An 18,184-nucleotide genomic window follows, 5' to 3' on the forward strand; every position below is an offset into this window, starting at 1 on the left:
TCAACCTTCAGACCTAACAGTCTCTCCAACACCAAATCCTGGCAAATATAAATTCTCTTAAGTGCAGGTCCTTCAGCCACTGTTACCTCAGGGAGATTGCTTGTGTCTTCCCCAGTGAACTCAGATCTGAAGTACCCATTTAATTCCTCTGCCACTTCTTTGTTCCTAGTAATATATTCCCCTTTTTCTGTCTTCAAGGGCTCAATTTTAGTCCTAACCATTTTTTTGCCTTGCACATACCTAAAAAAGCTTTTACTATCCTCCTTAATATTTTTGGCCAGTTTACCTTCATACCTCATTTTTCCTCTGCGTATTTCCTTCTTAGTAATCCTCTGTTGCTCTTTAAAAGCTTCCCAGTCCTGAGTTTTCCCACTTATCTTAGCTATGTTATCCTTTATAATGCTGAGAGGGAGGGAGGGAAGGAAATTTGACGCAATGATGTGGAAGAAACTGCAATATATTTCCAAGTTTGGACGAGAGTTGTTTGGAGGGGAACTTGCAGGTGGTGGTGTTCTGACATATCCACTGTCCACGTCCTTCTAAATGGTACTGACCATCAATTTGGAAGGTGATGCCAAAAGGACCACTTATCTTAGCTATGTTATCCTTTATAATGCTGAGAGGGAGGGAGGGAAGGAAGTTTGACGCAATGATGTGGAAGAAACTGCAATATATTTCCAAGTTTGGACAGAGAGTTGTTTGGAGGGGAACTTGCAGGTGGTGGTGTTCTGACATATCCACTGTCCACGTCCTTCTAAATGGTACTGACCATCAATTTGGAAGGTGATGCCAAAAGGACCTTGGTGAATTTCTGCAGTTCATCTTCGCAACAGTACAAACTGCTGCCATTGAACATTGGTGATCGAGGAAGTTGATGCGTTTCCAGTCAAGTTGGCTGCTTTGTTCTGGATGGTGTCAAGCTTCTCAAGTGCTACTGGAGTTGCACTCATCCAGATAAGTGAAGAGTATCCCATCACATTCTTGACTTGTCTTGTAAATTATGGACAGGCTGGGGGTGGGGGTTCAGAAGCAAGGTACTCATAAGGTTCTTAGTCTCTAATCTGACTTTGTAGCCATATATGGCTAGTCCGGTACAGTTTCTGGCCAGTGGTAATTGCAAGGATGTTGTTAGTAGGGGATTTAGTGATGGCAATACTATTGAATATCAAGGAGCAATGATTAGGTTCTCTCTCTCGTAAATGGTAAATGCTTGGCAACTGTGCAACTCAAATGTTACTTCCAGTTTCTACCTGTGAAAGGCTCTGACCAAGTTTTTGGTCATTTCCCTGAATACGTAATCTGTTTGACATCATTGAAGATGTGAAGTATGTGGAGAAGTTATGAGTAAAGGCTACTTAAACAGTAACGGTGTTGCCACATTCAAGGATATGACACAGGCTGGTTACAATATTATTTATGGAGGAGAAAGGACACTAACAGTAGTGAAAAAAAAGCGACCATTAATACAAAGTTATCAAACGCTTGCAAATGCAGCAAAGACAGGGGTAACATCTTTAAACTTTGAAAACTCACAAACGTGTCAGAAAATACAAAATGAATATATTTTCAAATTTTTACCTGTTTAATGCCTAAACCCTTCTCATGCATGTAGCCCAGGTTAAACATGGCCTGGGCACTATGCTGCTGTTCAGAGGCGAGTCTATAATGAATTACGGCAGTTTCATAGTCGATGTCTGTGCCGTAACCATAGAAATGATAATCGCCCAGTTTGATCCTTGCAACCGTATAACCTAAAACACAAAAGTATTTCAACACATACAGAACTTGATGATATTTATTATGGATAGCAACTTTATTTCCTTCGTGTGGGCCTTGAGTCCCGAGAAAACAAATTAATGCCACAAGACACATGAAGCATCGAAATTTGAAACACAGAATTTTCATTGCACTTTCCCATTTAGTAACCTCTTCAGAATCTTTTTGCTCTATCTTGATTTAAAACTTTCCAATAAGGCTTGAAAGGAAGGATTATTTGCTGCTTTTCTCAATACAAAATTGTTAAGAATTAAGCAACTGCAAATTATGCTAACTGTAAAGTATAATCCTTGCACTTTGAGACGTGCTTGATTTTTCAAAGTTTATAAACTGGCTTTAACACAAACATGAATGTTTACAAATTTGAACTGGTAACTGCCTGCAGATTAAATGAAAAAAACAAAAACTTCAGAAAAAAGGTCATGTAAAAGTCATTTCTAGTAACACAACAGCTTCTCATTACTGCAGGGAGGGAAATGAAAACGAGGAAGCCTTGCATTGTGTTCTGAAATAGAATTAAAGATTTATATTGTATTTAAATTGATAAGTACCCTTTGAGCACTTGCATGATTTTATACAGGCCTACTTGAAACTGGGAAAGTAAAATTTACAAGTTCAATATTCAAATTTAGATTTTATACATATTTCACAAATAATTTTCTCCAGTCAGAAAAGCTTTGCAGTGCAATTTTACAACCACCTTCAAAATAAAAAAAGGCACAAATATTCTTACACAAATCGCCAGAGAAACTATGGTGGGTTGACTATGTGAATTCAGGCAAACAGCGCATTTGATGGGTCTCAGTCTTTTTCTTTGAATGACAAGCAAATGCTTAAAAATCCAAGATGCAAACCAATGTCCCTTTCTCTCTATCCCTAGCATTTGAAAACAAATCAAATTACATTAAGCAGAGTTCATGAATGTCAGCACAACACTACCTGCTTTCTCTTTACCAGTCTCACCTTGTGCTGCTGCTCTATTCCAATGTAACAATGCTCGTGGATAAGTTTCATTCTCACCAAAGATTTTAGCTTCCTCTACAAAGGTAGAAATGCAAATAAAGCATTATTAGTTATGGACCTTGAAGAGACTTTTTCCAACAAGAACACCTCAACCTTTTAAGGTATTCTTTTCCTAAATGAAAAATAAGCCATTAGAACTCAGCAACATGGGTTCATTTTAACCTTAAATTTCTAAAGCCTTCCTTTATCAAAAATATGTGGAGGTGCCAATGTTGGACTCGGGCAGACAAAGTTAAAAATCACTCAACACCAGATCATAGTCTATCAGGTTTATTTGGAAGTACAAGCTTTCGAAGCGCTGCTCCTTCATCAGGTACAGCGCTCTGAAAGCTTTACTTTCAAATAAACTTGTTGAATTATAACCTGGTGTCGTGTGATTTTTTAAACTTTACCAGATATAGTCACTGTCATTATCAACACACATAACTAGACTACAAACATATGTTAATCAATTGCAATACTACATGCAATTATGACTATGTTAATTGCAGTTCTTCACCACCAAGGACTGGCAAATTTCATTACAAAATTTTAAATCTTCTGCTGGACAACATTTCACATCAGTTGCTTATTCCCTGAAGATATTTTGAACTAATTCAACATTTACAGTAATTAGCGAGTTTTGAGAAGATTTGTAGCTCAGGTTGAGGTTCTGGATGTAGATTTGCTCACTGAGCTAGAAGGTTCGTTTTCAGGTATTTTGTCACCATATTATTTACCACCCACCCCCCCCCCCCCCCCGTGAAAAAGAACAGGAAATGGCATCATAGGAAATGACATCACCAACCGAAGGAAACCCAAACATATAAATAGAAAGTGGGCTACACCACCAGTGGTTCATCTGGAGGCTCACTGAACATGTTACCTAGTATGGTGATGAAACTTCTGAAAATGAATCTTCCAGCTCAGTGAGCAAATCTATATCCATTTACAGTAATTGGATTTTACCTAAATTTTATTGGTGCCAATTATCAGCAGTTCCATTATCAGGCATTTCATGGTAAAACAGCTCACATTTTTTGGAACTAAATAAAATTTAGTTTGCTGATCATGGAAATTACAGCATTAAAACCACAATACCTTCTTGCTTTAAATCCACACAAGGTACTTGTTTTGCAACACATTTAGTAGAATAAGTAAAGTATGCTAAATTTCCCGATCCCCAATTTTTATGAACTGGTTAGGAGCTGGTAACTTTTTGAACATCAGATCTAACTGAACTGAGCACAGTTTAAAGTCCCAGTCACTATGAGACTAAAGCAACAAGATTCTATGATGTTAGACATAAATAAATCTAACTGCACAAGAGTCAAGCAACAAAAAAAAAACTGTAAATACTACCTTATATTCTAAGATCCAGAATGAACAAGTAGTATACCTGGATTAGCAGGCAAACTGGTTGAAACAAATCAAGTTTTCTCAGCAACAAAAGGAACTTCAGTTCCTTTCCTTCAAGAACATAGCCTTCAATTTCCATCAACAACCACTCCAATGTATTGTGTCCTCAAGGCTACAAGCAAAAGAAAGGCAAAATCACTTAACTAGAGACTGTTTCTAGCTAGTTTTAGAGGGCCAGCAACTAATCCCCTGCACAATCCCAGCTCTCCTGCAGTCAACCGTTGTTCATAGATTTCCTTTGCCCCAGCTGCACTGAACAGAACCTCCTTCAGCTTCCCCAAGTTGGCACTGGATTGAATGAGCTATCAACTCATTCTAGGGGTCTGAGCCCCCAACATTTCAGCTGTACGGGGTACTGACTTTCTGCTGCCACTTCAGCTCCTAGCCTGTCTCTTCACCCTACAAAACAAGTCCACTAGTCACATTAATGCATTAAGACCCTAATTATTCTTTTCAAATCACCACCCTGTATCTGCCAAAGGAAACCTAGATCAAACCACGAACAGCCAGTCCCCTACCTTGCACAACACATTTGTGCTGGACACCCAGGTGTCTCATGAGTTCAATGATACAGCAGCATGCGTGGGATCAGATACTTTCACAAGTAACAGCTCAAAGAATAAGGCCAATTAAAATGCTGCAAGTTTTAAAATAAGAATCAGTCACACAGCTGAAACAATGCCGGACAGGGGTCTTGGTTCTCACTTTGATCCAGAATGAATGCAGCATTGCTCTGGGCCACCTCATAGCCTTGTTCAGCCAATAACAGGTACTGAACTAATGCAGAGTCTGTGTCACCTTCCTTGTAGCTGTTGTATGCAGACATTAGCCGCTCTGACCAGCGACCACGCTCACAGACATTTTTGAACAGCTGCAAAAACAGAAATATTTCAGGATGTTAGTCAGAGCAAGCAAAAAATACATTTACAGCAAGTTAATACAAAATTTAAAGAGAAATCTGAATGAAACTGTCAATCTTTTCTTATTGCTTTTAAAGAGCTTGTGAGAGAGACCCAAAACAAAGACCTAAAAATCATTTTCCAATTGACATTATGAATTGCTAAAATTGTTCAGAGCCTTCTTTCTAGAAAGTAGTAACTTAAAAAATCAGAAAGGAAATTCCAAATTTAATATTAACCACTGGGTGCCTTTTACCACCTGTTTCAAAGTATCATGAACAAAATCACCTAACATTATGCAAAAAATATTGGTGGATTATGCATCATTGTAGAGCTCAAAGTGAAATGTAAACTATACAAATACACAGCAACATGATAGAGTACCTTTATGCCCATTGATTTGTTTTTAGTTTACTTAGCATCGCATTTGCCCATCTCAAGAGCAAAAATCAAAACACAATGTTTCACTCCAATTCACAGCCTGTGCATGATTTGATGCTTTCACCCCACCAATGGTTGAGATGGTACAAATGACTAACATTTAAACTGAAAGAAAGCAGACATCCTATATTTGGCCAAAATCTACTGAACAGAAGTGAAATGTATGAGTACCCAAATTATGAAACAAGACTGGATTAGTTGTGCCAAATCAAAAAGTCTGGGAACATAAAATTCACATGAATAGTGTTGCCAGACATCATCTTAAAATAGGAACAAAAAGGGAGAAAAATCTGGAGGAGTTGTAGGAATCACTTTTTAAATAAAAAAATATATTTTTGTTTTACTTAAAAAGGAATCTAAGGTACAGTCATTTATTTACCAACTTCTACAAATCATAAGACCATAAGATGTAGGAGTAAAATTAGGTCAGTTGGCTCATTAAGTCTTCTCCATCATTTGATTCTGATTGATAGATTTCTCAACCTCATTCTCATGCCTTCTCGCCATAACGCCTGATCCACTTATTAATCAATAGCTACACTCTTTGAATACACTCAATGACTTTGGCTTCCACAGCCTTCTGCAATAATGTGTACCACAGATTTACCACCCTTTGGCTGAAGGCATCCTTCATCATCCCCGAACTAAAGGGTTGTCCCTTCACTGAGGCAGTGTACTTTTGTCCTGGTGTCTACTAATATCTTCAAGTCCGTTCTACAAATATCAATGAGATCTTTCTCTCATCCTTCTAAACTCCATTGAGCACAAACTCAGAGGCCTCAATTGCCCCTCATATGAAGAGTCCTTTATCCCAGGAACATTCTTGTAAACCTCTTCTGGAACCCCTCCAAAGTCAGCACAGTTCCTTATCTACAGGGCATAAAATAGTTCACAATATTCCAAATTTGGTCTAACCAGAGCCTCAGGAGTACATTCCTGCTCTTGCATTTTAGCCCTCTTGAAATTAATGCTAACATTGCATTTACCCTCCTAACTGCAAGTTAACCTTAGAGAACCTTGAACAAAGGCTCCCAAACCTCTTTAATCCTCAATTTTTGAAGCCTTTTCTTGCTCGGAAAATAGTCTATATTTCCGCTCTTCTAACTAAAACGTATATCCTTACTTTGTCATATTGTATTCCACCTGCCACTTCTTTACCCACTCTTCCAGCCTGATCATGTCCTTCTGCAGCCTCAACTCTACTTGTCCCTTCACTTATCAGATTTGTGCTGTTGCATAACCACTGTAATCATGTAGATTGGAATACTACATTTTCAGGAAAATAAATTTCACTAAAGCTGCAAAGGAGCACATTTTAAAATGAAAGGATACTTCCAGATGCAGATTCTTACCTCAACAGCTGTATGACACGATCGAATCACACCACTCCCAACTGCATGCATCTGAGCCAAGTTATAAAAAGCCAGTATGTGTCCACCTTGTGAGGCGAGATTAAAGTACTTCAAGGCTTGTTTGTAATCTCTTTTCACACCTACACCATCTACGAAACAAACAGACAAAGCTGTAAAAATCACAAATAGTAAAAATAAAATCTGGGTCTCAGCTTAAGCAGAAATAAAGTCAGTGATAAGTAAATCAGCAGCTCTGCTGAGATTGCAGATTACACCTCTTGAAATTAAAAAAAGGCAAAAGCTCAAAACAAAGTAACAGAATCACAGAACCCCTACAGTACAGAAAGAGGCTATTCGGTCCATCATGACTGCAACGGCCCTCTGAATAGCTTCCCACTGGAGCCCCCACTCCATCCTATTCTCATAAATCTGCATCAGGTTTTATTTCATGGTTAAGCTATCTAGCCTGCACATCCAAGAACGCTACAGGCAATTTAGCATGACCAATTAACCTAACCTGCACATTGTTGCAGTTCTGTTTGCCGAGCTGGGAATTTGCGCTGCAGACGTTTCGTCCCCTGTCTAGGTGACATCCTCAGTGCTTGGGAGCCTCCTGTGAAGCACTTGTGTGATATTTCCTCCGGCATTTATGGTGGTTTGTCTCTGCCGCTTCCGGTTGTCAGTTCCAGCGGTCGGTATATTGAGTCCAGATCGATGTGCTTATTGATTGAATCTGTGGATGAGTGCCATGCCTCTAGGAATTCCCTGGCTGTTCTCTGTTTGGCTTGTCCTATAATAGTAGTGTTGTCCCAGTCAAACTCATGTTGCTTGTCATCTGCATGTGTGGCTACTAAGGATAGCTGGTCGTGTCGTTTCGTGGCTAGTTGGTGTTCATGGATGCAGATCGTTAGCTGTCTTCCCGTTTGTCCTATGTAGTGTTTTGTGCAGTCCTTGCATGGGAGTTTGTACACTACATTGGTTTTGCTCATGCTGGGTATCGGGTCCTTCGTTCTGGTGAGTTGTCTGAGAGTGGCTGTTGGTTTGTGTGCTGTTATGAGTCCTAGTGGTCGCAGTAGGGCTGTCAGTTCGGAAATACTCTTGATATATGGTAGTGTGACTAGTCCTTTGGGTTGTGGCATGTCCTCGTTCCGTTGTCTTTCCCTTAGGCATCTGTTGATGAATATTCACCAAAACGGATACCCCCGCAAATTTCATCAACAGATGCCGAAGGAAAAGACAACGGAACGAGGACATGCCACAACCCAAATCTTCTCACAAACTTTGATAACCTACACATCTTTGGACAGAGAGAAAATCGAAGCACACTGTGGAAACCCACATATGCAAACTTCACACAGATGGTCACCCAAGGCTGAAGTGAACCTGGCTCCCTGGTGCGGAGAGACAGCAATGCTAACCACAGTAACACTATGCTGTCCACTTTGATCTTTATCTATTGAACACAAGATAGATGAACAGGACTAAACCAATTCTAATACCTTCCACTAATGCATACTCAGGTACTATACATAATAAACCTATTTTGTTTTTTATTGGTTCATCAGTAACATACAATGCATCACTTATTGCTGGACAATATTTAAATAATTTATAAAAACAAAAGTTAATCGGTGAAAGGAAGATTTAATGACAAAGCAGCTTTAAAAACTAAAAAATCCATAGCTGTACCTCCAATAGAAAAAGGAACAGATCAGTAAATAATTAAACATATTTTCTAAACAAGTGTTTAACAGTGACTTACTGTAATACATGGAGCCCAACTGTAGCTGTCCATCCACCCAGCCCTGTTCAGCAGCTTTCTGAAAGTACTTCAGAGCCAAATCATGATTCTATTCAAGGAGGGAAAATAAAATCCTGCATTTCCACTCAAATAAAAGAAGTCACTATACCAAGTTTGCAACATCAAGAATAAAATATTAAAATAAAAGCATTTGGTTCAGCAATACCCAACACAATGCTCAACTATACTTGAATAGCCCACGTCTTTCCTTCAATTACATTGCTTAAAATGTATTCCAATAATTTATATTTTGGATCATTGTAAAAAAAAATCAGGAAAGTACATGTGTGTAAACATGAAATTGAAATTGATCAAGCCTATTTGTTTTTCTTCAGGTTGGATGCCTCAGTTGAAGAGGAATGTGGATTTGTAACACAACTTTAAAAATTCTACCAGATTTCTAACCTTAGTTCATTTTTACACAAAATTTTAATTCACATTTTCTGATTCCAATTTAAAGATTCTTGATCCATTTGATTTGTTAGTGTGGTGACCACTGCCAGGGAAAGTCACCATAGTCTCACCAGATTATAGGGCTGCTTTCTCATTACAGACAGACAACTTGTCGCGGTTTAACATTAGCATCACCACGCCTCAGGCAAGAGAAGAGGTTGAGAAGGACTGTCCTCCACAGTAACCTCAGGGAATTGAACATATGCTGTTGGCATCACCGTAACCTTGCATCGGAGTAGTACAAGAGGGGGCTCGAGATTATGATCCTGAACAGTAGCAGGCATGATTGCCAACAGAAGTGGCTGGAGGGGTACCCAGAGTTGGAGGAATGCTGAATTCTTGGAGGGATGTAGGACAGGATATCAGAGCAATAAAGAGGCCCCAGAGGGATCCGAACAGAAGGATGACAGTATTGATTGAAAAAAAAGTTTGAGGTTTTTCATCTTGCACTCATCAGGTCAATTCACAAGTAATAGCAAAGTAAAGGGAAAATAACATTAATAAAGTATGAGGGGAAAGAGGTGATTTGTTGAGGCTCTATGACAATTGGCAGTTAACTGCCAGCCTTGGTTAAAATTTTAAACAAGTTGGGTGACTGATTGAGACTGCTCCAAGAAATGTATCACAGAATGGACGTCACATATTTTTGAAACAGATGGCATGTACACCTGTCTTCTGTCTTCAAAGAGTAGCCTCTTATGTGTTCAAATGCAATTTCCTGTATATGGTGAGGGATTCTGTCAGCACAATTGACGATATTAAACTGATTGACAGCATAATTCTTTGCACACTAAGGATTATGAAGGAAATGCTGTCCAAATCGCATTTAAGGTTGGACATCAATGTGGGTTTTATAAGCACAGGCTGGTTGACCACTTGCTTGTTCTGAACAACCAAGGGGCATTGGTTTGACATGACACACCAGTTATTGAAATAAAAGGTCTTAATACCTGGCATCACTAGCAGTGAAATTTAAATACTAGATTCAGATTCGTCATTTGTGCAATTGGCAGAACATCTTTTGGGCTTGACAGCAGCATCCTGTTAGTGGCCAACACTTGTGTTGTTACTGATATTATGCAAGCAGCTGGCTTCAACTGCTACTCAATCCTTTGCGATACTGTATCTTCCAAGTAATTTGAGACAGACTGAGCACTTAAGATCTCAGGCTCACTCATTTGTGCATCGTAAAGCAAATTTTCTGATCAGGGTAACCATTATCCTGTACGATGATATACAATTTCACTATCATGCTGACAGTGAACTAATAGCTCAGGCCCTACTTGAGGTTACCGATGAGGCTAACCGCAAATAGATGTAAAAACTGAACTCTCCTCCCCAGTTGCAAATAAGCAGTCAGACATGATCAAATAGTAATAATCACCACTGGGACGCCTTTTCCATATAAATAAGCCATTCCAAGACCACTTTGTCCGACTGGATTACCCTGAAAATTAACAAAAGTAGAGAGTTAATGCCGACCATAAAAGTTTTTCCACTTTTAGATTAGATCAAAGCAGAATAAAACAAGGCAAGGTTATTTTCTGCTTCAGCTACAATAACCTGAAGGCAGGAATTTGATCAGTGGAGCTGCAGGGGTGTAGATTTGCTAGCAGACAATATCATCAATTCATGGAAGGATTTAACTAAATGCAACATGTTCATAAAAAGAGGCCTTTGAAGTATTGAAACCACCACAATTTAGAGTCTTTAAACAATTTGGCCTGTGTTTACTGGATTTAGGATCTCTACGGTGATCCACATCTCTTGATTTCTCTCAACACCCCACTGTGCATTGGGCTGATGGTGGAAATTGATGTTCAGTTAACAGCACATTTTGAAGTATTGATTTGCTGATTAACTCACCACGACCACCAGTATTCTTTCTGATGAGTCTACTTATTAGTTGATCTAATCTGATCTACAGCATTAATAGAATCCAATTGGTAACCCTTTCTGTGGAGTTCAGGCATCAGTTCAACGTTTGTCATCAATGGTTGACCTAGTTTCAATCTTACATCTAGGATACAACTAAGGACCCCTTACTTTGGGAAAGGAAATCTTTCACAGTAGAATCAAGCATAACCAGAACAGGAAAACAGCAGCAAACTGGAGGTACAAAGATTGGAGCTGTGGAAGAACCCATGACCTCCCATCTAAAAGTTGAACTGTATCCCCCTAGAAGAGTGCTGTCCAGATGCTTGGAAGAAAAAAAACAAAATTTTCTTCACGAGGAACAGAAAACAATCCAGAAAATGTACTATTTAACTCCTCAAAGTCTGAAAGTGTTTAATCAGTTTGCATAGGAAAGTGAAGAAAAATTAATTTCTGACAGTTATTAAAGACATACCATATCTGCAGACTTCTTGAAGTAATGAAAAGCAGTGTCATTGTTCTGAGGCACAACATTACTACCCTCGGAGTACATCTGTTTAACAAAAACAAATGTTTAATATTAAAGTTTCAAGTATAATCAAATTGGATTTTGTGAACGGTTATCTTACACATTTACCTTTCCAAGGAAGGCCATTGCTTGGGAATTCCCAGTTGCTGCTGCTTGGTTAAAATAATCAAAGGCTCTCTATGAACATAAATAAAGGAACAACACTAAATTCAGTTATCTATTTATGACATTTGCACCAGATTTTTATGCATAAACAAATTCAAAAGTTTAAAGTAGAGAGGAAATAATTCCTTTGACTGAAATACGATAAATGAAAAGGAGGAACATATCCATCAAACTGAGAACTCGACCAGCATGGCTTAACATGGTTTATAGTGATGGTATAATATTCAAGAGGCTACGGGATACCCGACTGAAAAGGAGAGAGTACACTGCTTCCTGAAGTTTTGATGTGGTGGCCCCTCATTAATGCTTTTGGAGCAGGCTTTAAACAGTTTGGACCCATTATTTCTTAGTTGATCACAATACAATCTTTGGCTAATGACTATCTAGCAGAAGAAAAGATGGCATGATTAATTTTCTAAAAACATTTTTGGAAACTATCAATAAACAAAACAGCAAAAATATTTTTTTAAAAATGTGTAGACTCTGCATGGATTTAAAAAAATCTATGTCTTTAAAAATTCAGTAGAAACCACATATTTGATGAAACACTATGGATATATGGTCTAATTTCTCAAGCACCCTTATCAAATGGTTACCTGAAAATTCTGTTCCACGCCTCGTCCGCCATGCAAATGCAATTGACCAAGTCCAACCTTAAAAATAAAATGGCAACTTTTTTTGACTAAACAGGACTCTTTACGCTCAAGAATTCTACTTGAAGGATGGTCATGTTTGCAATTTTTATCTTAGTAGAAACAAAATAGAAACATGTTGGGAGGAGAACCACTAGGTTGTATGGAAAAGCTGCTGAAGGACAATAATTACCAGACTCTTACATTCAGATTGGTTTTGCGACTAAGCAATTATTTTACTTTTATTCAGAATACTGCAAAACAATTTCAATAATTTACCTGAGCTTGGACATCTCCCTTTTCAGCCAAAAACTGATAATATTGAATTAAATCATCTTCCAGCATTCCACTGCCAACACCAGAGTTTTCAGCTTCATCGAGAAGACGAATTCTCTGAACAACATTACCACCAGTCAAAGAGATATCATTGGCAACTAAGGAAGAAATTCAATCATTAATAAAATAGTGGATACTATTCTATCCACAATGATATTTGAAAGACAAGCTCTGGAAATAGACTTTGTATTTCGCGCTACTATAGAATTAGTAATTATAAAACCCAATTCAAAAGTATTCATTTTCCTGCACATGCAAGACTATTAAACAAACGTGTCATTCTAACAAACTGGAAAACTTAAAATGATCCCAGATGCCTCAAGTCTTTTTCGGATATCTAGAAGCAGTGCCCAGGCTGCGAATGGACTACAGTTATGAATCCATTTAAAAGTCAATTTTTAACGCAAGTCTGAACACAATGCAGGGCAATGTAAAGCAGCTGTTTGTAAATACAGGAAACGTTGGGAGGCAGAATATTTAAAATTACACCCCGGCAATGGATTCATCTGGAAGTCAGACATTAAATTAGGGCCCCCTCTACATTGGGTCATAGACATTAGCAGTAACAAAAGAAAATGCAGGCACAGATCTACATGTAACCATGAATACAAGATTAAAATATTAAAAACAAGGCATAAACATGAAACTTAAAACTGGAGACATTCCAACTAAGCAGTTGAATAGAAACTTAAATCAACATCCCTTTTATTGCCTCTTGAAAGGAAATGAATAAAATAATTTATTCCCAATTAGAGTAAATGCTGATATGAACTGGCTAGTGTTGTGATATTAATGTACATACATTTGTCATCCATTAAAGTTCAGCTATATACTTGGGGAAATTTAATGACTTCAGTAATCTCTTTACTGCAATTGCTTGAAAATAAGTTATAAATAAGTTTGTATGGACAATGTCTTGGTAATATTGTTTTGGCTAGAGTGGAAAATTTTACAATAGAAAAAAATCTGTACATCTGTATAGAAAACAGAAGAGGGTGGCCAAAGACACTCAGTCAGGGACTAGAACCTCTCTTTCACAAGCACATGCACCCAAGATCATCAGCAACTAAATACATGCCAGTTTCTGCATTGCTTTGTTACTATTGAAGTAGAGGGCAAAATTACAAGTTTTAGCCAGTTTCAAATTTTGGTAAGTCCGCAGGTTTGTTGAAGATTGAGAAAGTGCAAAGATGCTAGCGGCCAAAGTCTGGTGGCTAGTAATTTGCGCAGAGTGGGCGTAGAGAACATGCTTCCTCTAGTAGGAGAGACACTAAGACCTGAGTGTACAGCCTCAGAGTGAAGTGACAACCCTGTAGCCTAAGGGTGGGAATCTGTGGAACTCATTGTGACAGAGGGCAGTGGAGGCCAAATCACTAGGACAGAGATCGCTAAGTTCCTGATTAGTCAGGGTATCAAGAGTTACCAGGATAAAGCAGGAGAATATGTTTGAAAAATATATCAGCCATAATCAAATGGCAGAGCAGATGGGCTGAACGACCTAATTCCGTATCTGTACCTAAAGGCCTTAGTCATGTAAATAGTTAATATATTTAACAGTCCTCATTTAGAGTCATAGAGATGTACAGCATGGAAGCAGACTCTTGGGTCCATCTTGTCCATATCAACCAGCTATCTTAACGTAATCATGTCCCATTTGCCAGCACATAGCCCTTATCCTTCTAAACCCTTCCTATTCATATACCTATCCAGATGCCTTTTAAATGTTTTAATTGTACCAGCTTCCAACACTTCCTCTGGCAGCTCATTCCATACACGCATCACCTTCTGCGAGAAAACGTTGCCCTTAGGTTCCTTTTACATCTTTCCCCTCTCACCCTTAACCTAAACCCTCTAGTTCTGGACTCCCCCACCCCAGAGGAAAAAACTTAGTCTTTTTATCCTATCTACGCCCATCTAAGGTCATCCCTCAGCCAGACACCCCAGGGCAAACAGCTCCAGCCTATTCAGCCTCTCCCTTTCGCTCAAATCCTCCTGTAATGTTAAAGATTAAATGGGAATATCTCTGGGGGTTGTCTTCAGTGTCAAGTGACTGTGGGGGAGTAGCCATAGTGTCTGTAGGCATGGCCAACTGATCTCATATAGAGGATGAGTTTTCTTTGTTTAGGGCCTCATTTTGACTCAACTTCGCATGCCTATGAGGAGGGTCAAAAGGGGGTCACCTAGCTTGTACAAGCTTTAATAAACTTTAACAGTTTGCAGAAGTGTATGTCATTTGCATCTTGTGTGCGAAACTTTGGGAAAAGAACCTAACACTCCAACCCTGGCAACATCCTTGTAAATCTTTTCTTAATCATTTCAAGCTTCACAACATCCTTCAGATAGAAAAGAAACCAGAATTGCACCCAATATTCCAAAAGTGGCCTAACCAATGTCCTGTACAGCTGCAACATGACCTCCCAGCTCCTATACTTAATCCTCTGACCAATAAAGGAAAGCACAGCAAATGCCTTCATTAGCCTATCTACCTGTAATTCTACTTTCAAGAAATTATGCATCCATCTGCCACTCCTCTGCCCGCTGTACTAACCTTGATCAAGTTTGTAAATTTGAACCAGTTTCTTGCAGGAAATATAGAACTGTTTATTTGGATTACAGAAGTATATTACAATAGGAAATACTTAAAATCTTGGAGATCTTCTGTATTTTAAAAAAACTTGCACCATTATCATTCAATTAGGCATCACACCATTAACTGTGTTATTAAACATCTTCAGACTTCCACCCTATCACACTCTTACTCCTTCACAATGCTCCATTATCCATTTGTTTTAAATATTTCAAACTTTCTGCAGTCATAATGAAAAGTCAGTGATCTAAAATATTCTCTTCATACGTACATACAAAATTCATGTAGAGTATCCAGAGTCCATTTGATTGCTTACCATAACTTGCCACGAGCTTGTAATGAGTTAATGCAGATTCACAGCTCTGGGGGACTCCAATGCCAGCCCAGTATCTATAACCCTGATGGAATAAAAAAGATGCACTACTGAAAAAATACTGATTCTGTCCATTTATTAAATGCGATCAGTTACAAAATTTATTGCTGTCTGAAAGGTCTATGGAAATTCATATCCCGCTGCCCAATTCATAAAATAAAATGTAAAAACTGAAGAGATTATGCCACTGACCCTTTTAATACTTGCTAAATTTTATTTTTATTCCACTGTTGTCTGGTAAATCAAAAGCATAGTGCACTGTGAAGCTTTAATGTGCTTTATTTACATACAAACCTTCATATTAACATAAGCAGGAGTGGACTAACCAGGCCCCGAGCCTGCTTCACCTTTCACGATAACCATAGTTAACCTCAAATGCAAATCCACATTCCCACCTACCCCTGATGACCTTTCACCCCCCTGCCTGATAAGAGTCTACCTACATCTGCCAGAAATATATTTCAAGGGCTCTGCTCCTTCAGAAAGTGTTCCAAAGACTATGACCCTGAAAATAAATGTTCTCTCATCTGTTTTAAATGGAACGCACCTAGTTCTACATGAACTAGGAAACAGAACCATCGAGCTGTACAGCATGGAAACAATCTAAAATGTAAAAGTTTTTCGTTCTTTACTCTGGGTGAGACGATGACTGTTCATTCCTACTGACATCTAAGTCAGATGGTAGGTATGGTGTGACAGAGTCACAGAGCTATACAGCACGGAAACAAATCCTTCAGTCCTAAAGTCCACGTAAACCAGATATCCTAAATTAATCTAGTCCCACTTGCCAGAATTTGGCTCATTTCTCTCTAAATCCTTCCTATTCATAGACACATCCAGATGCTTTTTAAATGTTGTAATTGTACCAGCCTCCACCACTTCCTCTGGCAGCTCATTCCATTCATGCACCTCCTTCTACGTGAAAAAGTTGCCCCTTAGGTCCCTTTTAAAATTTTCCCCCTCTGACCTTAAACCTATGCCCTCTAGTTTTGGACTCTCACGCCCAAGGAAATGCCTGGTCTATATTCACTCTATCCATACCCCTCACGATTTTATAAACTTCTTTAAGGACATCCCTTAGCCTCAGACACACCATGGAAAATAGCCCCAGCCTATTCAGCTATTTTCCATAGCACAAATCCCACCAACCCCGGCAATTTCCTCGTAAATCTTTTCTGAACCCTTTCAACTGTCACAACATTCTTCTAATAGTCATGATTCGGAGATGCCGGTGCTGGACTGGGGTGTACAAAGTTAAAAATCACAACACCAGGTTATAGTCCAACAGGTTTAATTGGAAGCACACTAGCTTTCGGAGCGACGCTCCTTCAACAGGAGGGCATAGGTTTAAGGTCAGAGGGGGAAAATTTTAAAAGGGACCTAAGGGGCAACGTTTTCACGCAGAAGGAGGTGCATGAATGGAATGAGCTGCCAGAGGAAGTGGTGGAGGCTGGTACAATCACGTGAAGGAGCGTCACTCCGAAAGCTAGTGTGCTTCCAATTAAACCTGTTGGACTATAACCTGGTGTTGTGATTTTTAACCTTCTTCTAATAGGAAGGAGACCAGAATTGCATGCAGCATTCCAAAAGAGGCCAAACCAACGTCCTGTACAGCCACATGATCTTCCAACTCCTATACTCAAAGCACTGACGAATGAAGGAAGGCATACCAAACACCTTCTTCACTATCCTACCTACCTGTGACTCTACGTTCACGGAATTATGGACCTGCACTCCAAAATCTCAGTTCAGCAACACTGCCCAGAACCTTACCAGGAAATGTATAAGTCCTGCCTGATTTGCCTTTCCAAAATTCAGCACCTCATTTTTCTAAATTATTCTCCAACTGCCACTTCTCAGCCCATTGACCCATCAGATCAAGATCCCGTTGTACTGAGGGTAACCTTCTTTCCATAGCTATCCTGTCAAGACCCCTCAGGATCTTACTCTGCCTATTTTGTAACCAGTTACTTACCAAAATCATGTGTGCCAACAAATTTCCTCCAAGTGCTCCAAAAGTGTAAAATACCAATGCCTTTATAAAGGAAGTAGAAAGTGTGTGATTAAAAATGTGCAATCAGCTGGATATAACAAAAAGGCAGTTTGTTGCCAATATGTTTACAACACCACATTTAGCAAGGGACACCAGTGAGGTTTATTTAAAAACAAGATCTCATTAAACAACTACCTTAGCTTGACTTGAGTGGACACCAACTCCAGATGCATAAAGGAATCCAAGAGCCTAGAAACAGGACAGGCCAGTAGATATGTTAGACAGTTCTCTCATTAGAAATAAAATCACTAACATACTCTTTGCTTTCTCTTCCAAAAGCAGATGCCTACATAAAAATTCAGAGATTTCAAATGCTCAATTACTTAATTAAAGCAGATAATGCAAGAAACTAGTTTCCTAACACTGGTACATACAAATGGTTTGAAATCAAATAACATAACTAAAGTTTTCAAAGAAGTCGAATCTTGGAGGCAAGCCTGATATTTCACGTTTGATACTGCATCATGTACTTTTACTATGCATGAATAGTG

General features: G+C 38.8%; 1 protein-coding gene across 1 annotated transcript in view; it reads right to left on the reverse strand.

Annotated features, from left to right (window-relative positions):
* The window catches only part of sel1l (SEL1L adaptor subunit of ERAD E3 ubiquitin ligase), a 47,795-nt gene that overhangs the window by 5,310 nt on the left and 24,301 nt on the right, over positions 1-18,184 (reverse strand). The window contains exons 7-19 of the mRNA XM_043697156.1: positions 17,829-17,882; positions 17,616-17,675; positions 15,584-15,665; positions 12,624-12,778; positions 12,309-12,365; positions 11,656-11,724; positions 11,494-11,571; positions 10,528-10,590; positions 8,652-8,739; positions 6,890-7,038; positions 4,903-5,068; positions 2,740-2,814; positions 1,579-1,751 (exon numbers count right to left, since the gene is read on the reverse strand). Of these exons, the coding sequence (XP_043553091.1) occupies positions 1,579-1,751; positions 2,740-2,814; positions 4,903-5,068; positions 6,890-7,038; positions 8,652-8,739; positions 10,528-10,590; positions 11,494-11,571; positions 11,656-11,724; positions 12,309-12,365; positions 12,624-12,778; positions 15,584-15,665; positions 17,616-17,675; positions 17,829-17,882 (1,269 nt within the window). The remainder of the gene's footprint in view (positions 1-1,578; positions 1,752-2,739; positions 2,815-4,902; positions 5,069-6,889; positions 7,039-8,651; positions 8,740-10,527; positions 10,591-11,493; positions 11,572-11,655; positions 11,725-12,308; positions 12,366-12,623; positions 12,779-15,583; positions 15,666-17,615; positions 17,676-17,828; positions 17,883-18,184) is intronic.

This window comes from Chiloscyllium plagiosum, chromosome 10, assembly GCF_004010195.1.
Source record: "Chiloscyllium plagiosum isolate BGI_BamShark_2017 chromosome 10, ASM401019v2, whole genome shotgun sequence".
In the NCBI taxonomy this organism is placed as follows: Eukaryota; Metazoa; Chordata; class Chondrichthyes; order Orectolobiformes; family Hemiscylliidae; genus Chiloscyllium; species Chiloscyllium plagiosum.